The following is a 27,405-nucleotide window of genomic DNA, read 5'->3' as shown; positions in this document are numbered from 1 at the left end:
GATCAACCCCGACACTTCATCGGCAGGATGTGACTGCAGTGCACGCCAAGAAATTAGCTATTCACAGCAGCCACTTAATATTTCACAGCAGCCATGCATGACTTACCTGTGCTCTATTTATACAGCGACCTGACTCACCGCCTGCAGAGAGGATTTAAGCTATTGTAGCTGAACTATTGTTTGTCTCAGACTCACAAGAGCAAACACACACACACACACACACACACACACACTTGCACATGCCCACCCAATCACCACCATGAATTAAAAAAAATAAAGACTGGAAAAAGCGTGACCACTGAAGATAAGACCAACAAAAGCTCCCGCTTGTGCTTTGCATGTGTGTACTTGGAGTATGTGAGCATCTTGCAGCGTAAACTGGCAACGTGAGTGTGTCGTGATGCATTAGCACTGAAGTGATGCTGGACAGAATGAATGTGAGAACCATGTACTGAGACCAGCATGGAGAAATCTGGCTCAGAGGCACAGAAACACTTGTGTCAGCACAGCTCTCAGACTCACATCCTCATCAGAAACCTGGCAGAACAACGACCATCATTATGCAGGGACTGAAACAAACAGTTCTATTTTTTTGTTTTGTTTTATTACTAATTCATCTATGAGTATATTTCTTTGACAAATCTATGAATTTTTTGGTCTACAATTCATAAGAAAATTGTAGAAAATGCCCATCGCTCTAGACTTTTGCTTGTTGTATTCTCTTTGTTTTGTTTTTTTACCCTTTGGGTTAATAAAATCAAGTCTGTAGTATCTCTTCATCTTCCACACATACACACGTGAACAGCTTTTTAGGTCACTGAAGCTCAATTTTTGGTGTTTACGTCTGGACGAGCAGAAACTGAGATTTTCGGATGAACGATGACGCGGACACACACGATTATCAGTGTTTGCAGCATCATCAGAAAATGGGATCTTGGAGAATGTGTTATTATATCGAGAAAAACACAAACTGAAAGTTGATCATAAAATGATAGAAAATTATGTTGTTTTTGCTGACAGGTTTCCAAGGAGACTTTATGTAGAGTCATGTTCCTCTGCTTCATTCATAGTCTTTTTCTGTCACTAAGCAACCAACCAAAGTATACAATCTGCATCCTGTTTACAACAGCACACACACTCCCAGTGTACCTGAATGGCCATTGTATATGTGTTTTCAGGCGTGTCGTAACGATGGAGATTACTCTGTAATTATTACTCGCTGCAGTAAACAGTCAAACAATTGAGAGGATTGAAAGAAAAACTGCAACTGTTTAGATGATCAATTAATAGTTTGCATCAATTTTTTGGCAAAAAATGTCAAACATGCTGGCTCCAGCTTCTTAAATGTGAGGATTTGTTGCTCTTTGTCATTTAGTAAATGAAGAGCTTTTGGGTTTTTGACTGTTATTTATTAATTTTTTTGCATTTTGTAGATAAAAAATGTATCAATTAACTTGTAAAAAATACTTAGTAGACTAATCAATAAATGAAAATAATCGTTACTTACGGCTCTAGTGCAGACTTGAGGGGTTTGCTTTCTCAGGGATCAAAATTATGACGGAGAGAGGTGGGAAAATTAAGATAAAAGTCATGTAATTTTACCTCGAGTAAGTTTTAAAAGACCCAAATGCTTCTAAAGATGTACCGACAGTACATCTGTAAATTGCTTGTTGTCTTAACCAAAAGTCCAGAAATTTTTTTTTAAATATGTGTTTAATTTGCAAAGTTACCAAGGGGAGCAGCACATCGATCAATCGTGATTATTTCAGTCTTATCAATGTCATATGACAACTTCTACTAGGGATGCAAATTTTAATTCATTTCTTCAATCGATAGCCGTCTGCTTTAACAATCGATTATTGATTAATCATTAATAATATATGAAATCTGTTGCTTGCTTTTCCGTTAGCAAACTGTTTTAACCACTTGACATGATCTATGTTTTATGTAAAATCAGAGTGGGCTACATTAGGAGCTTAAAGAACAGATAGAGACCTCCAGACATAGAGTTACTTGAATAATAAACTCAATAACACAATAATTACTTCATTTTAATTAAGGAGCTTCTGTCTGCACTTTTAAGCAACTGGCTACAAAATTCCCAAAAAACTCAAATAAAACTTCTGTTCATTCTCAGCTGGCCAGAGTATCAATAGTTTGTCCGATCAAACAAATCGTTCTTCAACCAATTCAAATTCGCAATCAAAAGCACCACTGTGGGTGCTGCGACTGTGTGCGCAGGGGTTTTGTACACATGAAAAGTCACCAGACCACTGGCTCAAACACCAGCAAAAGCAAATGAGATCACACCGTAATCTCCAAAGCAGTTTTGTAAATGAAATCTGTTGAGCCAAGTGTAGGCTTTGAATGGCACAACACAGCCTCACATGAAAAGTCCTCTTTTGTGCCTGTGTGCGCCAGTGTGTATACATGAGGAGTACACAATTATGTGTGTGCGCGCTGTATTAGTATCATGATATGGGAGTCTAACTGCTTCTCATTATCAGGACTGCCGAGCTGTTTGAAGATCTGCTCTTATCTCCACATCACACAGTATGCTCTCAGTTATGGACATTACAGAGGAAGACGATGCTGGCCCGCAGACAGTTATTTGATGGACACTTTAATGGAGAGATGAATGAAGAGATGATAACCGGAGACTCGTGGGCCGCAACAGTTTACGCAATAGGCTCTTGCATATCACACATGGACACACACACACACACTCACACACTAGTTCTAGCTGTAGTGCACCGCAAGCACATGGTGAAGCTAATAGGTTTAACTTGGCAGCGGCCCCAGTGATGTCAGAGTAATCCCTCATTAAAACCCTGATGACATCATCACACTGGGGAGAGTGTGTAAGAGCTGAGACCTCATGCGTATGGAGAAGTTGGACGAGTGTGTGTCTGGATCTGTGCAATGTGTGTGTGTGTGTGTGTGTGTGTGTGTGTGTGTGTGTGTGAGAGAGAGAGAGGGATACCCTGCCATGAACGCCAAGGGTGTCCACGGTGCAGTCCAGATAATCCAGGTTAAGATGTTCCTCAAAAACACACACCGGGAACACTCCCATCACATTGACTACCTCATATGCAGTTTATTAAGTACACGTCCTCAGTCTCACAAACAACTTCAACCTCCAGACAGAGGAGTGAGAAGAGTCCAGGACGGGTTGATAGAAAACATTTTGACACTGCGTGAAGATGTTTACAGGCTGAAACAAACTTCAGACTAGTGACATCTATTATTTAATACCACTTCCAATAGAAAAAAAAAATACACACCCGGAACTCAGGTTTGTCCTGTAAAGCTCAGCTGCTTCGAGGTGTGTTACCATGTCGAGTTGTTAAATACAACACAGATCACAAAAAAAACCTGGGACACAGTCTAAAACGTAAGTAAAAACAGAATGCAATCATTGCGTTCCAAGTCCCTTTTAATGATACTACCGCCTGTTACTGATTAACCTGTGGAATGTTCCAAACTGGTGATTTTTTTTTTTTTTTTGGGGTCTCACTAAAAACTTCTTGGTATTTCACCCAGATGTTGATGGTTTTGCAGGACGTGGCTAGCTATTTTCCAACAAAGTGTTTATTTGACCTCACGACTATGTGCATGGGAAGTAATAGTCTGCCTTGTAAGACCGTTTGGATGTTATATGAGGAAGTTTTCTGCCAGAATGCCTTCAGCTAGTCAGGTGAAAGAGGTGTACAAGCTGAAAAGCCTGTTTTGGCAGCAAGTCGTGCTGGATGAATGGATCTTTTATATGACTTGAATGCAAACAACCAAAGTTCATATTCTCTCTGTAGTTAAGACATTTAGATTTTTACTCTTTTCTAAACTGACTGAGTGACTTTAGTGTTTTCCGGGTTTAAAGATTTTCAGTTTTCATTTGCAGGTTGGTACTTACCAACTATTTGGTTAGGTTTAGGCAACAAAACTACTTGGTTAGGTTTAGGTAACAAAAGTACTTGGTTAGGATTAGGAGACAAAACTTCTCAGGTTGCGGTAACAAAACTAGGTTAGGTTTTGGCAACAACAATAATCGGTTAGGTTTAGGCAACAAAACAAAACTGGTTAGCTTCAGGCAACAAAACAACACCAGTTAGCTTCAGGCAACACAACTACTTGGTTAGGTTCACGAGACAAAATTACGTTTACGCAACAAAAATAATCGGTTTCACTTTACAGATGCTGCCACTGGGTGAAATACCAAGTTTTTAGGGAATCCGGTTTTTGAGCATTCCACAACTTTTGTTTGTTGCCACTGTCCCAACTTGTTTAAAACATGTTGATGGTTATTATTTTTTTTTTTCCTTTCAATTGAGGGCATGTAATCCTGCAATAACTTCTGTGTTAAGATAACTGTGAAAATTCAATTCAATTCAAAAAAAAAAACAAACAAAAAAAAAAAACATGTTGATGGTATTAGTCATTGTGTATATTATTTTGGTACTGTTGAACTGAATATACTGTTTGTGAACAAGTATTAGCAAACTATCGCATTCTGCATTCACAGTGGCCCAGTTTTGCTGGTGTCAGTGTTGTAGATGCAAGCAATTTAAGTGTAAGTCACCACAAGTGTCTGCATCAACAGTCAGTAATCAGCTGTAGCTGACAGATCTTTCCACATTGCTGTGACAAGTTGTTATTCCATCACTCCAGAAATATTTGCACATCAGGGATTTCACTGCAGGACAGTCTCCAGATATTGCCAAAAGGAGAAAAATATCCACACACAAAAGAGTTCTGAGAAGAAACAGCACTTTCGAGTTCATATGTGAGCCGGATGTATGCAAATTAATTATTCAAATGATGAACAGGGATGGTCTTGCTAGTTTAGCAAAGAGAGAGATGATTCAGTGGGCCCATTAAGGATGTGGTCAAAATGGACACACTAAAAAGAGAAACACCTGGTCTGACATGGATGGGCCTGAATTTAGTGCAATGGCATGAATTGAACCTGCTGGGTGTCAAAATTGCAGATGTGAGGCCGTTTTGTACACACCTTATGTTCATGCTGTCAAGGTGGTGCAGGAAATAGAGGTAGACTTTAGCTTACTTTAGAGCCTCTGCAGAACAACCCACCAGGATCCCTGCAGTACAGTGTCAGTAAAAGACTGCAGCACTACCTATATGTACAAAATGAAGTGAAGATATTCAGCGTTGCCACAAATGTTCTGTCATTGTCCGTGTTCATTCCCGTCCTGCTGAGAGAGTGTTATTCTACACCCTGCAATGTGAGAGTCTGTCTTACCGGATGGATGAGAAGCGTAACAGTTGGGGTTGTGCAAGTGGGAGTGTATTTCCTCATAGGAAGCACTGTACAATCACATTCATAATATGCCACCGCATGCAAAAAATACAGAGGAAGGTGAAACATGTAGACTAAACATTGTTTATGAAAAGAGCTTGGATATATGCAGGAAGTCCGACACAAGGCACAAATAAAACTGGACAAAAGAGAAAGAAATATCAAAGAAAACTCTAAACTGTTCGAGTCATACCAACAGTTTTGTGTAAACTGGAACTCTACCGCTCGACTCTGTAATACAGCATTTTCTTTGCCAAAACACTGTAAACAAACACAATCCCAGTCGTCATTCACCTTCCTTTACCCTCACAGGCTTCCTTGCCAGCGTTAGCTGGAATTATAAGACTGCATAAGTCTAATATTTTTAAATCCAGCCAGGTATGTGTGTGTCAGGGGACTCCCTCTCCCAGCCTAAGCCCTTCTAATCTGTTTTCATGCCTCCTCATACACACTGTCGTCATCATGGCAATCCTAATCACCATCATCGTCATGAGCAATTCCCTCCCGAGATGAACACGGTCATCATCATGCTTCCCCGCTAATAAGAGGTAATTCCCATTACGTTTGTGATGTTCCGTGTCTTATGTCTGTAACGCAGACCACAAGGGAGAGGTGGTTGAACTGTCAGCTGACAGAGTCTGACACGTAATGAGAATGAGCGTAACTTTCTTGGACAAGTCAACACACGTTTGGAAATTGAAAAATCTGAAGAGGGATTACCCGTTAAATTGCCGTCTCTCACAGCCAAGAAATGAATGCCAGATGACCCTCCCCCCCCCCAACCTCCAAACACACACACACCCAGACAGAGAGCGAGCAGTGACGCATATACCCTTCAGCCTCAGTGTGTCTTGAAGAACACCCCAGGGCTAGGGCTCAGCACTGTTTTCTTTGAAACACTATTCTCCACATCTTTTTGTTTCATTACAACTGTTTGTTTTTTAGCGGTGGTGGGAGTTTATAACAAGCTGCTCTCAGAGAGCCGCTTTGTTCCTGCAGGAAAGGGCCTGGGCATGATAACATCTGTTGGCTCACCGCAGGTTTTGTTTGGGTCAAATAGTGACGTACACAGCTGCTCGGTGGCACTCCAACTCACCAAGGACTAAGTGATCATATTTCCAAATTTCTTTGTTTTTTTGCCACTGAATCAGCACTGACATTTGAATGTCAGGAACATAGGAAAGACGCTTTGATCCCAGTTTGTATCAACAATTGTGTGTACTGTAAAAGGTGAAAGGACACCGACACAGTATTCTGGACGTCATCGGGGATGCAACTAACCCCCACTTACAAATGGGATCTGTATCCATTTACGTGATCCCGACAATAAGTGATCCAATTTTTTTTTACACGTATTACACCAGTTGTTAATCCTTTCTGGTTATGCTCATTGGGTTCAGATTTCTGTCCAACAAAACACAATGTGACTAATTTCAGGTGGCAGCTAATCAGCCACAGACTCCCTTGTTGTTGAGTTAAGGTTTTTGAAACTTCAAGAAACGCTGCTGTTTCCTAAGTATTTGCTCCCTCTTGAAAATGTAATACTTGAGGTGAGTCCTTAATTAAACTATTGTGCCACTTTTCACTCTCAGTGTGTTGTAGAACCAGCATGTAGGCTACTCCGTGACTAGATAAATTAAACGCCATGTCAACAACAGATCTGCTGCACGGATAAGTGCCACTGACACTATTCTTTCACACTTATTTCTTACTGTGTCTCATTAATTTCCCAGCCATACAGCCTCCATCATGCAGCTCTGTTGGAAAACGTTTGGTGCTGTCATGGCACAGAATAGACGTAGAAGTGTGTGTAGCTATGCTAGCACATTGTACGGATTATGTTTCTATATATCTAATATCTGAACACGATTCAAGCCAGAGCAGCTCCGGATATGGTCAGGCAGATCTGACCACATTCCTCTGACGTCATGTCATCTTCGATTAACATGCAATTCTCCTTATCTGGATATTATGATCCAGATACAGATTGCATTATCATACCAGGTGTAAATGGGGTGTGACGGAAGTTACATTTTCACCCATGTCCATTTGTTGGTTGGTTTCTCAGGAGGATTACACAAAAACTACTGAAAGGATTTCCATGAAACTCAGACGGGGGGTGGGTCTTGGACCAGAATAGACCCCATTAATTTTTGGTAGAGATCCTCAATTTTTTTTTTGTCACGTTCTTTAACATTGTGAGATTTTCCCCCTTCCCCATTAAAATGGCATGGAAATATGCAAAGATCTTCATGCGCTGGTATCTATGGGTGAGAACAACTGTTGGGCCTTGGTGGAGGCTCTACTGAGCTTTTTCCAGTGTTCATTATGGCTTAATCCCCAGTGGGATATCTTCAGATCTCATGTTTTGTTCAGTCAACAGACCAAAACCAAAGATGAGAAGAAAAAAATAACCAAATCCAAACATGAGGGACACTGAAATGTGTTTTTTGGATTGATCATTTCAGCACTACTGGTCACAAGACAATATCCTCATGATTTATTTTCACGGTCAAACCGATTTTCTGTCAAACACCACTACCACAGTCATTCAAAAACAGGCAAAAAGCTGAACCACATGTGCTGAAGCAAAATACACATTTATTACAATTTGGCTTTTCTTCATTCCCAGTGTTGCATTTGCATGGGGCAGTCCCAGCTCTCTTTAGCCGGAGCTTTAGCTTGTAACATTTCTATTTGTGATTTACGGTGACTTCATGTAAGCATCCCCCCCACCCGCCTCCAATATGTCTGGCTGCCATGCTGTACTCTTATTGATCTGTCCATCTTCTTGCCTGTGTCCCGGAGATGAACACAAGATTGAATGCCCCTATCTGGCGGCTGCTGTGTGGACAGCAGCGAGCGACAGCGCAGGCCGGGATGAATAAAATTGAAATGAAATGGATATTTAAAACGAATGTGATGTCAGGGCAGTGCCTCTGGGCTTTTCAGCATCGTGGCTCTTGTATGTTCTGTATGTATAATGAAAGCCTTTTATTTCTGTTCTTCAGAATCAGAATCAGAAATCCTTTAATGTCCTGCAGACGGGGAAATTTGTTTGTCCACATTTGTTTACAAGCCAAAACATCAATGCAAAGGCACAAATGAAACGGTATTATCATCTTTATTATAAAATGAGCTACAACATCTTCTTAAAATGCGGAAAGCTGCCCATTAGATAAATTGGCAGCTATGCACCAAGGTTGACTCATTTCTTATTTGTCTGGGTGAGAGCAAAAAAATATCATATGGTCAATTATTTTAGTGATGCTAATAGATCTGAACTGTGCTAGCCTATTGTTGTCTGCCAATGTGAAAGTGTGTTTTTGGCTCCGAGACACACTAATGACTAATGACCACACTGTCTGGAGATTTTGCTCATTTTGCACCGCATCTCATCTGACCTGAGGGGTATGTTTGGTGTTCTGGAAGGTGCGCGTGTGTGCGTGGGTGTGTTCAAAATACACACGAGGTGTTTCTGTAGAACACACAGACGAAGGGAGGGAAAGAGGATCAACTGTAAATAAGTGGCAGAATAACACAATAAGACATCCAAGAGCGGCGACGTGTGAAAGAGAAATCGGATGAAGCAAGGGAACGGCCCAGATGAGACTGCCGCTGACACTGGCGGGCTCAGTTTGTGTGCTCGGACGGATGCACATCGGCAGCAAGATGTCCCGTGAAATAATAACCTGATCATTTAGGCAGCTCGAAAGAGGCCGTGATGCAAATACATAGAAAAAACAAGACGAAACAGTGTCAGCAGCAGTGCCACGTATGCAGATAGCAGTTAGAACACGCCTGCCATGCTTTAAGTGACTTCATAATCAATTTGACACCGACGCTGCCTCGTGGGAAAGCTGGGGTAACAACAGATTCCAGCTAATTCACACCGTCAAAGCGTTTATTCACACCCTGTAGACCAGTCTTCAACATCGAGTGAAACTGAAACTCTTGAGTGAGACAGCGATCAGTCATGTCTCATTCCAGGTGTGTCACAAGATCTGCCAGAACTGCTTAAGATTAGTCATCGATCTTGCGGTCAGACCGAGTTCTCACACAGACGCCCAGATGTTTGGCTGAATTCACAGAGTGGTGAACGCTGCAGCTAGCAATCCCTTTGAATTAGAGCTTAGGTCTAATTGAAAAAGTTAAACTAAAAGGTCAAATGGTGTGAAATATCAAGTAGTTCCTCTCCAAGTCTTTTAGTTCATTGTTTCGGTTTTAGAACTCACAGCTACTCACAGAATTCAGTTACTTTTTTCAGTGCTTGACTCTGTCTGCATTAACAAAAATGTAAGATCACTTGTGGAATATAAGACGCCAAACCCTGTAACATTTGAATTAGACCTGGAAGCTGTTGGACGAACTGCTTTAAAGATGTGCTATGAGGTATCAAATTTTCACACCATTTGAGTTATTGTAAATTGGTATTATGCAGTTTGACGCAATACTGTCTGTACCCTTAAAAGTGCCAGATTTACCCAACTGTTCACTGTGTCAGCTTCATTTGCAGCCACAACAGGAAGCTGCGTCTTTGCGAAAAAAGCTTGAAAAGACCAGCAACAGTAAAAAAAACACAAGAAAGTGAAACCGATAAAATGCTGTACTCGGTGGAGGAGGTGAAATAAAGAATTACGTGTCTTCAAAATGCTTTTTCGTCTCCGCTCGCAGTCTTTCTTCACACACAACAGCCTGGCCTCTGAGGGAGAATGCAGCCGAAGGAAAGGTGTGAAGAAGAGAGGAGTGTTAGACTGTGTGGTCCTATCAGGGGGAGTGAGTGGAGAGCAACCCTTAATAAGGCAGAGTACATCAGCATTGCCCCGTACAGTGGGCCGGCAGAGATTGATGCTGCAGGTGAGCTGTGGCTGTGTATTCCACACATACACACAAACTCGGCGCCCGGTGGTCCTCCGGGACAACGGTGAGTGATGACTCTGTCTCCTCAAAACTGACAGCGGGTCTCTGCTCCCACCAAAAAGCCCATTTTAAAAGCCTCGCCTCAGTCCCAACAACATGAAGTGATAGAAAGTAATCTAAAGTTTGGCTGAGATTGACCCGCCAGCACTGGAATCAACGACAGTGTGCAGCAGGGAGAAAGCCTCAAAGAAATTAGATAACAATGCCTTGTGTCTTGTTATCTTACTGACAAAGTGTGCTACATCTGAGGTAGGTCCCCGCTGGGGCCGCCGCGAAAGAGCAAAGGAAGGTTACGAGAGCGAAACCTGATGTGCTTTAACACCTTAGCCCGAGAAAAAAAAAGCTGAGAAAAGCACAGCGAAATGACACGTTTAAACAGTTTATTATCCTCTGCGTACACACACACCCTCTAACATTTAGTAGCGAGAGGGAGAGAGAAGTGATGCAGTAATGCATCTCCAATCCCCATTTTCTAAATATAGCCTCATCTTTCCTCTTCCCTCCTGGTCTCTGAGGCGCTGGATTCACTTAATTGGATTACTACACACACTTTTCATTCCTTTTCTGGTTAGACTTTAATGAAGTTTATACAATCATTCATCTCGGCTTATTCATAACGCCGCTGAAGGAGACACCGTGCACGTTTAAAAACACAGGAGGAAACGGTGTGTCAATTATTGCATCACCCCTGAGAGTCTCCGTGCAGTCGCGATTATGTATGCAGGCTGGAAGCATAGGTCGATAAAGATGCTGACTGTAACAATAACCTATAATGCCCGCTGAAAGAGAAAGAGAGCATTTGCCAGTCATGCTCCTTAATACACCGTGCGATGGATGTGGAATTTACGAGCCCAAATAAATACAACATGAGGACAGTATATGTACGTTTGCGACACAGTACCCAGATCCATCTTTGTGTAGTCTTTATAAGATCTGCTCCCTCAGTGCTACTCTGCTTGTGCGTTACACGGAAGGCAGGGGGACCGGTCCATTATCAACGTACAATGAATAATAAAGATCATCCTGAAAGCTCCTCTGGACTGGTACACGCTGGCATACACCACTATGGTGCATAGCTTTACTGTGAAGAGAAAGAGAGAGCGAGAGAGAGAAAAAAGAAAAAATCCTTGCCTGGGGTTTAAATGGAGTCTGACAGGCTCATCTCCCATTTTCAGAGACTAATGCTCAACTCTGACAGCCATGACAGGCCTGAATTGTTGTCGCAACACTGTCACTAGATGCGCTACATCCATCCAATTCAGCAAACACAATAGACCCGCGCCGGCCGTGAATCACATCTTAGTCAGATTTCAAATTAATAAAGGAATTACAGCAACAAGGGAAGACTATCGAAGCAAATGCGTGTTTAGAGTAACTCTCGCTCGCTCGCTCGCTCTTTACTGCTGTTATGATATTTGTGATTGCATTTGCATTTACTATACAGGGATTATGAATTGAGTTTATGGCGACAGGAGAGTAACCTGAATCCAGGTTACACACCATTATTTCACTGTAAAACACTAAAACAGTTGCATTGAGTCCGTCCACAGGTGTGGTCTCATGTAATAATGCAGCAATCACTAGTCATGAACGTTTCCCTCTGTACTTGCTGTGTAACCTGCAAATTTCTCAGAAGGGGGATCAATAAAGCAACATCTTATCTTATCTTATTTTATCTTATCTTATGTTAATGGGCTTTGCAAGCTAGTATGATCCCATCAGAAGATAGTGCCAAGATTCTTTTACTGGTCCACAACTTGGAGATAGGTCAATTATCGGTATGGCCAACTGTCAGGCCCGATATTCACCGTTTTTGTTGTTGTCCTATCTGCGATTTTTCTGTGAAATTTCCGATACAATAAACTAATTTGAAAATGTGCTACATTAGCTCTGATGCAGCATCCTCTCACACAGTGACCAGTCCACAACAATATCGTATTCAATAGCCTATAAACAATGAATTATCTGAATCTGCAAAGTGAGGAGTGACTAAATGTATCAAATAAATTGCGCAGAGGAAGTATAGAGTGGCAAAAAAAAAAAAATGGAAATACTCAAGTGAAGTACCTAAACCTAACCTCCTAACCTTGATTTCTAGTAATCGATATCAGCCCTGAAAAAGCCATATGGGTCCACACCCTACTACGAATGACTACATGGTCTTGGTCCTGACAGCTTACCTGATATGATTTCAGGTTATCTACCCACTAAATCCCTCAAGTCCCTAAGTAGCTATTTTTAAGTTGTCCCTACAGTACCAACTGGTCTAAGACCCACTGCGAGGCCATTTAAGGCTCCTGTAAGTGATACTGGAAGAGTTAAATAGCTCTTTATTCCAACAGTGTTCGGTCAGTAACCCATGTCTCTCCTCTCCCCTTTATCCAATCAGGATTGGGAAGAAGATCAAAAGGCAGTCCTGTCAAATCAGGGAGACGGACAGGCACTGCTACCTACACGGGCAAAGGTGGAACAGAGACGGCTACCAGTTCCAGCGCTCTCATTGACGGATTACACTAGCAGACAGGCAGAACAATGATAAACACTTGAGGAAAAGAAAGAGGCCAAGAGAGCCGCCTTGAAAAAAAGAATGGCGTAGAGCAAGTATGGTGATGTAGAGAGGAGGGAGGGAACTGCTAACTGCAAAACGGACAGGAAGTCAGCTAAAATGATGACAAGGCTGACAGCAGCTTTAAGCTTATGCTCTCTCACTTTTTTTCTCGTCAGCACTTGGAGGTGCTTTGGATGTATGACTCTTGCTGTATAAATAGAGTTTGACTGATTGATAAAACAGATACTCGGCGCAACTTTGAAGCATAAAGGGTGTTGTCTGCTGATACAAATTCACCAACTACAACCTCGCTCCTCTGAACTTTCCACTACCTCCGCCTGCAACTGAGTTTATGTTTATACAGTCCGACTGTGCATGATTGAAAGGCCGGCCTTTTTCTTTTGTGTACGCCTGTGTACATGAGTAAGCTGGGTGGACACGCTCATGTGTGTCTTTCTTGTGCGCCTTGACGTCTGCACAGAGTTCATCTGTTTCCCCGCATTTATTCCACTGTGCTCCATTTACTTCTCCACGGCTCCCTTTCACTGCCTCTGCTTGAAAGGTCAGTTAATGTCCCTCTATTCATTCCAGTCAAAAATCTAACTCACCTTATTAAATGATGTTGAATTCAACACTCAGACCTATTAAATGGCCCGATCAGGGCACATCTGATCCTCTGCAACGAAAGCTGATGTAACAGCTGAATCAGTGGCTGCTACTGATGAGCACAATTTGGGCCCCGATACTGTAGATTGCATTGACAACCGATTGCGGTGCTCACCTTCCACATCCTCCAACCTTTACATGCATCATCCACCAGGATAAATGGGAGGGAAACTATGGAGGAAAGGATGAAATTCGATGTGCACATGGTATCTGTGCTTAGCTTTAAAACAAAGCACGCAGAACACCCAGAGGCCCAAAGCCTATTGTGACTGAAAAAGTACAAGGAATGTGGTTGAGACCGTCATGTGTAATGTGGCTAGTGTGGTATGTGTACTGTCGCACAACAAAGAACGATACAAGACAACAAACAGTTGTGATAAACGGCAATATAAACATCCGCTGTCATCTTTTGCCTGATTAGCATGAAAAGCTCAAATCACTGGGAAAAAAAACACGTTGGAAATACGAGCATTGTTCATATCCCAACGGTCCACTGTGATGACATCACTGACTCTTCTGTGTCCCTCCCAGTTTATAATGTAGCTGGGAGACAACAATTCCCATAAGATACCCAACCTAAGAATGACTAATCAAAACAAGATGGCAGAGAAACCCCGGCAAAGCAGCACTTTTGTCAAGATGGTTTTTCCAGCTAGTCTCCATCTCAGCGCTACAGCACAATACCTCGGTTCAGTGTGCCTGCTATTTCTGACCGGCCCTCCCGTTTTGTGGATCGACTTGCGCATTTAGTGTGGGAGAAAATGACAGGAAATGTCTGGCCCATTTAACAATAAATTCCCCTGAATACATCTGAGCTGAGCTGGGGGGGGAAAACATACGCTGGGCTGGGATAGGCTAGGCTAACCTAAAGGGAGTTCCTACCGTACCACACAAACAACACAGGCGCCCATTTCATGTATCAAAAAATAACTCTTAACCATAATCCTTGAGTGTGTAAACCCAAGGAAAAGACAAATACATTCTTTAAAAGTAAACAAATTGACATGCATCTTCACCAATACTCACCATATCCAGGAGTGCCTTCTAAAAGGGAAATGGCTGAGGTGCATCATGGATCTGTCAGTGGGAACACCTGGACATTGTCCAGGCTTCATAACGAGGATGTGTTCAGCACTGATCCCCCTCCCTGATAACCTTTCACCCTCTAACTAACTAGCTATCTATCTGCAGGTGCTGTCCCAGTGTATCCACAGGCCCCAGCACAAGATGTAGTGTCCCATACTGCAGTCCACTGGTGTGATGCACCCATCCAGACCAGTCTCCCAGTAAAGAGCCCTTTCTCAACTTTCGACCTCACTGGTTTGGTCCTAATGCATCACTGCAAAAAATGGCTGTCTTACATCCAACAAGGCAATCTCAAAAATCAAACTACATATATGTATAAAATCCACTGAGTTCCATTGTTGAAATAAAGTGATACAGTAAAAAAGAAACATGAACTGGAAGCACACTTCAGCCTAGTGTGAACTCTGTCTTTAAGTAGGGGAGTCTCAGCAGTACAAGCTCACAGGCGGCCACCCGCCAGCTAGGCTCTCCGGCCGCTGCTCTTTTTTCCGTGGGATTCTTCCTGCAAAGGTTTGGAAATTACTGTCCCACATCCACATGGTGAACCGGTTCAGGGACTCATTCCTCCGGAAAACATTCCTTTTCCTGACAGCCAACGATGCCGGTCGGAGAGGCAGCGGTAGTCACACCAGCATGACAGAGCATGTTACACACAGAGTCGCTCAGACTCTCACATTCGCTTTCATCCCTTCAGCTTTGCCCGTTTTGTTTCTCGTGCTCTGCGTCTCGCTCTCTGTTCGTCCCTTTCGCAACCTCCTAGGGAGGGAAGTGAGGAAATGGGGAGAAAAAAAACAAAACAAAACAGTGACGCTTCTCTTCAGAATCTCCCCCTCTCTCCGTCTGTCTCGCTCTCGCTCGTCTCTCTCCCCCTCCCTCCGCCTCCTTCCTTGCTCCAGTCAGTGGGATGTCCTGACCCTGTGTAAGGGGTGTGCCTGCTCCTTCAGTATCCAGTCAGCTAAACCTATTGATCCTCTTACCACATGCTGCTCTCCTTCATTCAGAGAGGAACAAGTCTGCACAGGACAGCGTATACTCATGCCGAAAGCCTCTACTGTAAAAAGTCATATGGGCAAAGTGTTGACAGAAGTAATTCCCCTCATTTCCTCCACTTAAATCCATCATCCGCTCTGCCTTTCTTTTCTTAGGTAATGTGTATTTGTGTCTACTACAGCCCTCCTTCGTCATAACAACGCAAGCGCTGCTGTTGCCCCGTCACACTGTTTTCTGTTTTTGCCACTCTAAGCACAGCCTCTGTCTGTCTCTAGTGTCTGCATGCACGCCAGTGAACCATGAAATTTCAGACCGCACAACAAATGCCATCTTATTTTCCTGCACGAGCGTGCGTTTGTGTGACATACAATTTGTGCGTGCGTTACTGTGGAAGCGTGCTGGGGGGCCTCTCAAGGCATGTTTGTTTCAAGAAACTTGTTATACAGGATGTCATTGCCCTTACTGCAGTAGAATGCATTCCTCTGTTCTCACACCAGCTGCTTTGGCGCTCCAGATACAGTGCGTGATGCCGCCTATAAGCCAAACAGCAATCGTAGAGAGTAAATGTCCCACCATCTTTTACATCGGCTGAATTTAACGTGTTAAATCACAGCAAATCTACGATTCATCAAATTCATTGGTATTCACAGTACATGTCTGTCTGTTACAGCTGCATTTGCAGGCATTTGTAAGAGTGGCTTTGCGTGCCCACTGTCGTTCGCACATATGTGTGCAAGTGGTGTTGGCACGGAAGTTATGAGTCGAGGCTGGGGTTAGCGCACTAAGGTTGTGTCTGTGTGTGTGTGTTTTGCATTAAAAGCCATAGCTGTGGCTGAGCTCCAGTTGCTGCGGTCTGAAAAACAGGATCCAGCGCTGCTTCTTACACACATCCTGCCCAACACACACGTCAGTAGCCTCTCAACTCCTGCCAAAAGTCAAACCACCTCACAGCCTCTGTGAGCCTGCACCTTCAGCCACAGCAGCCGCTTTTAAATAGGGTGGAGGAGCGCTGAATGCTGAGGAATCCGCTCACAGGAAAATGAAGACATAAATGCAGCTCTCTGGGGGGCTGTGGGTAGTTTCTGCGCGGAGAGGGTTGACAGTTTAGGCAGCAACGGGGAGACAAAAATTCAATTTAAGACACTTTGAAGGTTAAACAAGGAAGAAGCTACAAAGCACCTGTTATTCATTATGCACACAGAAAAAAACCTCTCCATCTGTCTCTGAGATTTACTCTTAAAAACAAGGCAGACAGCTCACGTACAAATGGGAGCACTCTAATAATAGAATATACTCTGTATGTCCTCGTGTGTATGTGTCTGCATGTGAGCAGTGTTGCATAATCTCAGTCCCTGCTTTGGGGGCTGTTGGCCCCTGCTCTACTCGACACTGGTGAGCTGTCACGACTTATCCTGCAACCCGAAAGAGCAATACTGGTGGAGAGAGAAGGCAAAAATACGGAGCGTAAAGGCAAAAACACAAATAAATAGAAAAGGCGAAAATAGATAAAAACACAGATTTAGAGAAGGGGTAGGGGGCTGAAGCGGATGCACATGCCAGCATCTTTTCGAACAAGAAGGGAAATGGCGAGGCGTTTCATCACTTCAGCGCTGCTGCAGTGACACAGCCTTGAAACAACAATATGTGCCTGACAGAAAGCTGACACAATAACATATTACCGCCATAAAGTACTGGCAAAGTATGAACCCATCATCACGTGCGACCCCGACTTGTGAGCAGAACAATCTATTCTCTAGCTACAAAACATCACATTGTATTTGAATCAGCAGGCCGTTTCCATTACGTTAGCGGTCCAAGATGGCTCTCTCTGTAGCCGAGGATCTGGGGGGGGAAGGAGACCGGATTACGCAGCACAACTAGTACATATCGATTTCACGTGTACTGACATTTGGCAAAGTACTGTTCTTCATTTATCTGCAGATCGATGTCCAGAGAACACCGGCAGAACAACCGTTACAGTCACGTAACAGAGCTGGTCCAACAGCACGGCCCGCCAGTGGCATGACTGCTGTAGCCCTGGGTGTTTTGCAAAACAAAAACAGACATGATGTAACTCCTCAGGTCATAAAACCCCAGCAGCACTGTTTGGCAAGAGGAAAATCAATAAAAGAACTGCGTTGTGTATCAATGCTCACATTGCTCCGCCACATTTAGCAGTGAACAAATTAAAACCACAGCAGCACGGACATTTGGTGAAGTTCAATCATCATATCAGTATTAAAAAATCCTACATGCTTTACATACAAAAAGGAAAGCAAATATCTCTAGCGACTGAGAGAAAACTGGGCCCAAACGCACGTTTTGTTCCTTTGAGGTAGGCCAGCTGTCCATCACTCCATGTGTCGCTGTGGAAGTGCCCTGGGCCCAGTCCTCCTTCTTGCCATTCACAGACGGTTATGCGGTGGCATTTGAGCAAAGGTTAACTTATTCCCCCTTCGAATCAGATATTTGTAATTAGATTCCCACATCTAATGGGGACACGGAGGCTTCAAGGGCCATTTGTAGAATGTGAAGAATGTTTAAGTGGCCCAAAAAAAACGCTAGCGGAGCATGGAGGGGTTGTTTTTTTTTCGACTCTTTGATTTTAAGGCAGATCAAGGGACAGAAGGGAGGGACTCAATTTATTAGAAAAACGTGAAGGATTACAACGAAAGCAGCAGCTGTAGTCATTGTGTACTGTGTACTGAGCTGTCTCACAGTAATCGGTTATTTCACTATCAAGAGGATGAAAACTAGGCTAGTATATTGTCTTAAGTTAACCATGGGTTGAATTATTAATAATAATGATGTGGATGTTCTCATCACTTCCCCCATAAAAAAAAAAAAAAATAGGTTTGCACAAAACATGACTAAAAGTGTGTAGTGTTGTGTTTTTGGGTTTACTAAGTGCACCAGGGATGAGACTAAATCAGCCCTCATTCATAAATCTGCTTAATCAGATGGCGGGACAGACGCCGTGGTTTAAAAGCATCATGAATTTCGGGTTAAAAACCACCATCGTAAACGGTGATATCTGTTTTGACTGCTTCACGAGGCGGTTTTTCAGTGAGCAGGTACAGATGGGAACGTACTGAAATATCAATGGTCCATAACCTCAGGCAATCTCCACTACAGCACCATCTGTTGAGGATGGGTCTCAATAACAGTTGGTGCAATCAACTCTGCTCTTCCCTCTGATACCTTCATTATCCCATTAAATTGACAGAGAAAACATCACTTTCCCTATCTTAAGGTGCCAATACCGAAATCCAATGTGACATGTTGCAAATGCCACGTTGTGTACACTGCTGTAAGCAAACACTGTAATTTGTTCCTGAACACCTGCCAATACACAATGCACTAACAAGGATGTAACGACTGCCCTTTAACAGTACACTGTTTCTGAAATACTGCCTTTGATACTGCTAAATTCAGTGCAAAAGAGAGACAGCTGACAAGGAAACACATCAACCTGTTAGCTGTAAACATGAGAAGGAAACGCAGGAATGTATTGCTGGCTTTGGTTTTTCCCCTTTGACGTCAAGAGTTGCAGAGGCGTGTCAGCACAAGTGATAAACAGAGTGTGGAGAAACCACAGATACTGGCAGTTAAAAGTTAAAGATATAAAAATAAAAAACTTTATTTTCATTCATAGCAATATTCATACTGATCCAATTGGCTATATTAATCTTCATCACTCTGATTAAGTACCTATAGAAAATAGCAAACTCTAAATGTACATTACATTTCTGTGTGTTTTTTTTAACATGTGCTGCAGATTGACCTTTCACAATGCACCTGCTTTCAATAAAGCACTAATTAGGACGTGCAGAGCTGCAGGATTTATTGCACGTTCTGGTATTTTGCCTCTTGACGTCAGGACATCCATAGGTGTGTCTGCACAAGTGAAAAACAAGAGGATGCAACATGTCGCACGCTCTTCGTTGTCAACTTGGAATGTGGCTGGTCTGATTAACTGTCGATATAAGAGATTAACATCTGCCGCAATGACAATATTGTCTTCCACTGTCCTGGGAAGATGAGCAGCCAGCTGTGTAAATAAGGAAGAGCCTAGTCAACACCACACTCTATCAGATGGACCGTAAATACATTCAGTGCCACAGGAATTGTGCCTTGTGATAACTATTTGGATGTTTGGATGTTTGAAGTTTTTTTTAAATTTCCCCCCAATTCCTGATTCGTTTTCCGTCACGCAATGCTCTCTTAAAGCTAAGAGGCATGTGAACACGCTGCTCTTAGGCAGTGAAGCAGTTGAAATTTACAACATCAAAGGTGTTCATGGCAATAAATGTACTATGGAAACAAATGCACTGAATTGTTGAACTGAACTGAACCCTCACAGATCTATGAATACACATGTGCAGGCGAACCTTCACAATAGTGTTCTTTTAATAGCCAGCATTGTACTTTTTGATCTGCTACCATCAGTGTGTAAATAGGACCAATTAAATGCTGCATTGCACATTTCAATGAGAGCTTTGTGCTGAGGCCATCAAATTAAGCTTACCAGCTCACCCCCGTGCAGGGTGAATCTTGGAATTGGGTGACAACTGGAACACCCTAGTTGGGGGGGCAGTGTTCACCAGTCAATATCTCCCATAATTGTTTCCTAGTAACCTCCACAGGAAACCCAGAGATATTTATTTTGCTCAGTGACACACACAGTCCTGCTGAACTAGGGATGTTGGACTTACTGATATATTAGGGCTGTCTACATGTTATTAATGAATGTGACTGGTTAACCATTTCTGATCTGCAGGTTTTTAATAATGTAGTTAATAATGTTTAGGAAGGCTGAAGTCCATTTAGCTTTACCTTTTGCTGCCATCATTAATGTTTTTTTTTAATAACACCTCTGCTTTTCCTGCTACGACAAGACAAAATGTCTGCTGTGAAAAAAACCCCATCACAATATCCTTAGATGCAGGATTGTTGTCACTCCACAGTGAACAGTCAAAATTTTAAAAAAATATTCTTTCCCAGGTAGGGGAAAAGAGGCCTGACTGACAGAAATGTGTGAGTACTGTCACCTAAATCATCATAAACCGTCCATAAACTGGGAATGAAAGTGGTCCAATTTCTGTTACAGCCATTTGCACTCCCAAAATCAAAACTATGCTGTGGTCAATATATTTTGAAACTCGGCAAAGGTCGCAGCTGACTTGCACAATATTGAGCGAGCTGAGAGGAAACGTGGGCACTGCTGAGCATTATAAAATCCTAAAAATATATATAACTCCATGCCGTTAAAACTGACTTAGAATACTACATTGCATTTAGTGGGCTATAGGCCCCTTGACTTGTCAAAGCAGGACAAGCACAGGTGTGACCAAGAAAGCAATGTCAGTGAGGGAACATGCACAATAACCCTGGAACTAAATGCAATGCAGCCATCATCAATGTTATAAATTCCAAGTCAAAATTTCTTCCGTGAAAAGAGACTATTAAATTCTCTTTTCAGGCCTCTGTGTGTTGTTCTGCAGGCAGACATCGGTGTAATTAGTATCATGTGATCTGATGTGAACTGTTTGGCTCCAATTCCCTGTTGCATCTGTTGTGGTTTTATACCTGCGAGCCGAGGGGGCAATTATCGAAGCAAAGGCTGTTAAAGACGTAGAGAAGTGACAAGGTACATATTGCTCGCAGATGTGCTGATTAAGATAAGTGTTTGCTAATAGTGTACACTGCTGCCATACGCAATCTCACTATTGCAGCTACCTGTCTCCCTGCAAGCCTGTTGTGTAGATCTACAGTTTGCTCCCACTCTTACCGCCTAAACATCTGTATCCATCCAATCTGAAACTCTCCACACCTCCATTCCCAGCCATGGTGTCGGCTCTGTTGCTCAACCCCCTCCAAAAATAGACTTTTCCTGCATTGCACCAACGTTGTGTCACTGTTGTAGCCAAGGTGCTCGACTGGCTCCCCCCCCCCCCCCCCCTGCACTGGCTGACTGGTCTGAGCCTTAATCACAGCACTGGCTGGACTGAGTGTCTATCTGGGTGTGATTAGTTATTCCTCCGAGGGACGATATGACCCGATGATGACCGACGGTGATACGCTAATTACTGTAGGCTCGGGGGAAAACACATGTCTGCCGTTACAATGAATGAGAGAAGAAGTGATCGAAGATCCTGTTCAGTGTAGAGTATCTAATCTGTTATCATGAATGGATTCTCTCAGTTTTCTTTCTCATCGCTTTTAATGTGAAACTTAAACTTCTCCAACTTTCATTGTTCTTTTTTATTCATAGTGTCTATTTACCATTTCCCATGATGGTTTTCTAAATGCATTTCAAATTGTTTTTGATTGTTTTCAACTTAAAGGCTGTCAAAACTCACTGGGACATCTGTCACAAGGTGGAATTTATAGTATTATGCATATAAAGCATGCATTAAAGACAAACTATCAGACGGCTGAACATTGCCACTGCACATGAAAAATTATTTCACAAATGTAGGGCTTTTTCCATAGATGCAAGTTAAATTTGTATAGTCTCAGTCAAATACAAATATATATGATCAATAAAATTATGCGCTTCTGATGTTATGCCCCATTCCAGATTGCTGCAATTGAAATTTCCAAGAAAGGCTTTTAACAAAGGAAAACGATAATGCAGTAAACAGACTTCATGGATCAGAAATCTGCATAACTGATCTGCACGATGTCCGGTAGCGGTTCCTGAACCTACATGCTCCCGTTTATTTTGGCATCAAATACAAAGCAAATACTGTAATGGGATATGATCATGGACAAGTTTCCTCTACAGCCATTTTAGTGGCTCTGTGAGGCTGTACTGTTGTGACTAACATCAGCATGCAAACATGTTAAGTAGAAATGTTTACCATGCTCGCGGTGCGTTCCATTTACATTGGAAGTTGGACGTCAGAGAAGGGAATGACGTTCCAGTACAACAAGTTAGAATACCAGTTCCAGCCATGTCAGGGATTGTTAGCTATTTCTTTGACCTCTTGTTGTTTCTGTCTTTGTATATGCAAAATATCATGTCCACAGACAGAACTGTCAGGAAGACTAACTTAATGAGACGCAGATAAGACAGAGGTGCTAATAACAAGTATATTCTGCAGCTTTCAAAGCTGGTGATTTGTGAAGCAGCCATCTTGGATTCTGAGGTCAGGGTTAGTGAGGTGCAGCTGACTCTCCAAGTCAGAAATCCAAATTCAAGAGGAGTTCCAGTTGAAAATGCTAACAGGGAACCCTTTCTGACTTCCGACTTGGAAGCTGGAATGGAATACATCATCACAATGTTAAGTTAGCATGTTCAAATGCTAACATTTTTCAATTACACAAAGAACAAAAACACAAAGTGCAGTTTAGGCTGATGGGAATTTGCAGATATTTGGTCATGAACTAAAGCATAGGAGATATGTCAGTAAAAAAATGGCATGGCATGCAAAATTGTATGGAATCTGTCCAATAGTTGTCCAGATAGTTCAGTCAATGCCAACGTGCTGGAATTCTGTTAGAATATCTTAAACAAGTCAAGAAGAAAGGAAGAGACAAAGACAAGGTAAATATTCCTTCAAGCTTTTAAGATAAACCTGAAAAAATGTGAATGACTTAGAAATGTGAATGAGCTATCTTGGAGAAAATCTGTCAAATGAATTGCAAGAGCTTTTTCCTAACATGTTTGTCGGTATATGCCCCGAACGACATTAAAGGGCATGATTTATGAAGCAGGAGAAGCATGTAGGAAAGAGCACTGTGGGGGGACTTGTGTGACATTAAACTGTTGAAGTAATTACAGGTTACGAGCAGGCTCGTAGGCTGTAAAATTATCTTACTCTGAAAATGGCTCAGCCTGTGACATTCTGTCTGCAAACTGCGGAGGAAACCACCGGACGGCACACACCCTACCAAATACTTGCATAATGGGCTCATATTTTGGTTCACATGTACAGAGATTGAACACACGTAAAAGGGGCAGTGTGAATGCAGAAGTTACAAAACGAAACACACGATAAAAAAATGTCACTCTTCAGACCTCAAAGAACATTGAAGAGGAAGAACGGCTGTTTTTATTTTTTTTACAAATGTGATATAATTCAAAGTGACGCATTATATAAAAGATTCAGCAGATACTAAATGGACTTCTGGCTTCCATTTAAAGCTTCCATTTCATTTCAGCCTGTATAATAATCCAGTTTAAAGTGTGGCTGATTTTAACTCCTGCCAGCTATTATTGTGTAAATGATCTTGCAAAAATGACTTACCTACTCAGAGGTGTGGTTGTGATTACAAAGCTTTTCTGCAAATACAGTAAGTGAAGTGTCACATTTTTAAAGTTTTTTTAGCTTCGAACACACTGGAACATTTCCCAATAATACTGAAAATGTTCGGATATCATATCTTGTGTTTCCCCAGAAAAAAAGTGAGCGTTCGATTTTAAGGAGCAGATTCCAATCCAAAAAAGTCCAACAACCAATGCTGGTCCCATCCCACAGAGATATCATCCCTTTTCATGTCCTAATCCAGTAATTCTGTCCACTGAAAATTGGACCCACTCAATCAAAAAATAGAATAACAAAAAACAAGCAGTTGATGGTAATAAGAAATTATGAAATGTGATATGATTTGATAATGAGAGGCTTAAAATAAGTCCAGGCATGATGGTTAACCAACAGCAGTTTGTGGCCAGAAAGCGTGGGAGCGAAATGTTGACTGACAATTCACTAGTGGCTTAAAACAATCATTTGTGAATATCACTTGGTATTCACATTACTGTAACCTACACAACCAGAATGCATTTCTCCATGTTTATCATGGCTGGATGTGGTTGCAAAGGCTGAGGAGCGGACAGAAATGGCCTCGCCACCCGTGTCTGCTGTCAAGGCTCTCATGACATTTAAAAGTCAAACTTTCACCCCCTCCCCCCTTTCATTCACACCTCACCATCGCCAAATGAAACCTGTCAGCCAGATAGAAAGTCCTGGGCTGGTGGATGGTGGCTTATAAGTTAAGAGACCAGTCCAGAAAAAAAAAAAAGAACATAAAACATTCATTCTGTACAGTAAGTTCTGAGAAAAAGAAGAGAAGGAGAATGGAGGGAACATGAAGTGGAGACAGTTGCAGTAAATGTTTTATAAGATGCAGCGTTGTACAACTGCAGATGAGATGGGAGGAGAAATGGAGTTTTAAAGAAGGTTCCGAGAAAGTCGGTGTGGGGAAGCTGATGTGCGAAGAGATCCCCTGCACATCTTGTTAAATTTGTGTGAAAAATCTGTGTGAGGCTGGTGCAAGTTAAGGTTAGCAGGATGAACAATTACGACATCCTCCACTGAGCTGAGAGCAACTTCAGACTCACAGACTCTCTGCACTCTGTCCAAGAAGCATAAGCAGACAAGAAGCAACAACAAAACAAGTAAAACTCTGCTTAATGGCTCTTAACGCCAACGGATGTAAAATCAAGAAGAGACAGCCCTCGTTAGAGCCCCGACCTGCCCGCGTGCCTTCACAGTTTCGCATATGTGAATTCGAGGTAAAAAACAACAACATGCAAATGCGAAGGACTGCATGCATGCACCAGCATATGGATAATCCACTCTGTACATCTGGGTGTGTTTGATGTAGTTACAGGCTTCAACAGGCAGACAAGTAGAGAAACATTAACCACAAAAATGTATAAGATGAGATCAAAGGGAAGAAACCTACAGCTTTACGGGAAACTTTGAACCATCTGGTGGATCTTTTGATAAAAAAAACACTCACTTTGACTTCTGGGAAAAATGACACAGCAGGCAGGAAGCGAGCTAAAATATCCCCAGTTCCACTGGAGGACCCCCCGTCACAGGCAGGTATTCACCCTTAGTGAAGAGACTGCTGAGGAAAAGATTCCACCCTCGGATATATTATATAAATCTCCCTGATGTTCAGTGCATTCGAGGATTTCATCATGAAATGGTGAACCAACTCTCTCCCAACCTGCCTCATCTACTGCAGTGGATAGTTACTTTTTTGTTTAAACTGTACATGAACATAAACATTCAGAATAATAATAGATCCTGATCAGTATTGAAGGTGTTCACCATTGGGTTGCAATCTACAACCACACTGCTAGATGCCACTAAATCAAACCACACTGGAGCTTCTTACTTGGACATTTCAGTTGGTGAGCAGCTCATACAAAACGTGACTAATAAAATCTGAAGAAAAGACACCAGCTGAATGCAACGCAAAAGAGAAATTGTGTTTTTTTTCATCGAATACCGGATTGTAGTAGCAGTAATAAACACATTTCTCTGAACAACACACGTCCCTTTTGTCGCCCAGGACAAAGATAGTATCACGACACGGTGATTCTGCAATAATAAATACGTAGGAAGACAATCCTCTAAGGATACATCACACTGTCTGTCTAACTGAAGAATACAAAATACTCAAAAAGAGGGAAAGCGCAGGGATTTTGTATTTATTCACTACATTGTGGTGTTAGTTTCACAGAACTGCAACTTGTCCATCTTCATGTGTGCCATCACTCCAGTGTAAAAAAAGGCACAAACGACACAACTATGCCTCACTTTAGTCCTCTCCAATCCGTGTAAATCAAGTCTAAATCACAAGAATTCATGGAGTAGTTATTCTTGTGGGTCAAAACGTCAGGGGAATCAGTTTAGGATACCTGTAGGTTCGATGATCATATTCCAGGGATGGGGATGCGATAATTAACGATAGCGATATTTTATCCGACCCCCTAAGCAATACTAATTGATGAGTGACAAAGACATAGTGAGCTTCCCCACGGAGATCAACAGAGTATCATGTTACTGCCATCATTAAAATTGTCCACAAAGGTAATGGGTATGTCACGCTGACAAACACCTGCTCCCACTGACTGTAAAACAGCTGCTTCTCATGGCACACGCGTGTACAGTGGGTCATCTATCATCTAAGCTTGGCCTGGCGCTGACATCATCCAGTCAGTCAGTTTATTTGGCTTTAGTAATATACATTTAAATCCTTTTGTATTTGAAAAACAACGTGTAAAGCTGCGTGCAGATCAAATGAATCCATAAAAAGATTTACGAGAACACATTTTTACGCTCTTCTTCCTAAATCTCACAGATTTAAATTCATCTCTCCCTCGTACCTCCTTTCCCAAAACATTCACTCCGTCTATTTTTCTCCCTATAAGAGATGTAATAACTCCCTGGTGCGTATAACTGAATTCTTTTACAAGAGACGGGTATAAAGGGAGCGCTCATAAAAAATACAAAAAAATAAAAAGTAAAAAAAAAATAAAAAATCTTGTTTTCTTTTACTGTGACTCCGGCTGCATCACAGGGAGGTGGTGCTGCAGAGAGTGAGTGGGTGGGGATGGGTGCATGGATACACAGAGAATACAGTTACACTACAAGGAAAAAGGCGCAGAATGAAAGAGACAAAGCGAACAAAGCGGAGACAAAATTGGAAATGAGGGAACAAACAGAATACCGATTGGACCTCTACAAGTAGCTGTCTGCTGCATTGTGGCCCGGCATCAGCGCACAAAAAACCCCCAAAATCCCCTAAATCCCACCCAAAAAAAAAGAAAAAAAAAATGTTATACTCTGCACATAAAAAAAGAAAAATAAGTAGAGAGGGATGAGGAGAGAAAGAGACAGATAGAGAGAGTGAGAGAAGGGGCAATAGTGTGAGAACAGCATCGTTACATAACACAGAGAAGCAGCATGGGAGCTACCAAAGGGGAGCTCCTGGGCTTCTGCAAGTCGCAGAGTGACGCATTGCCCTAACACACACATTCACACGCGCACAGACACACGCACACACGCACGCACACACACACACACCACCCTCAATGCAGCAAATGGCACACATTCACATTGATGTGCTCCATCCTGAA

The 27,405-nt window shown here is 42.3% G+C and overlaps 1 protein-coding gene across 4 annotated transcripts in view; it reads right to left on the bottom strand.

The window, feature by feature from the left end:
* Positions 1 to 27,405, bottom strand: part of pde4d (phosphodiesterase 4D, cAMP-specific) — a 141,404-nt gene that overhangs the window by 46,311 nt on the left and 67,688 nt on the right. Inside the window, exon 1 of one of the 4 annotated variants that reach the window (XM_030417586.1) lies at positions 14,475 to 15,393. The exons of the other annotated variants lie outside the window; for them this stretch is intronic. Within the exon in view, the coding sequence (XP_030273446.1) occupies positions 14,475 to 14,563 (89 nt within the window). The 5' untranslated portion in view covers positions 14,564 to 15,393. Of the gene's footprint in view, positions 1 to 14,474; positions 15,394 to 27,405 lie in introns of those variants that run through there. 4 annotated transcript variants of the gene reach the window in all.

This window comes from Sparus aurata, chromosome 5, assembly GCF_900880675.1.
Source record: "Sparus aurata chromosome 5, fSpaAur1.1, whole genome shotgun sequence".
NCBI lineage: Eukaryota > Metazoa > Chordata > Actinopteri > Spariformes > Sparidae > Sparus > Sparus aurata.
This window is presented reverse-complemented; position numbering and strand designations above follow the sequence as displayed.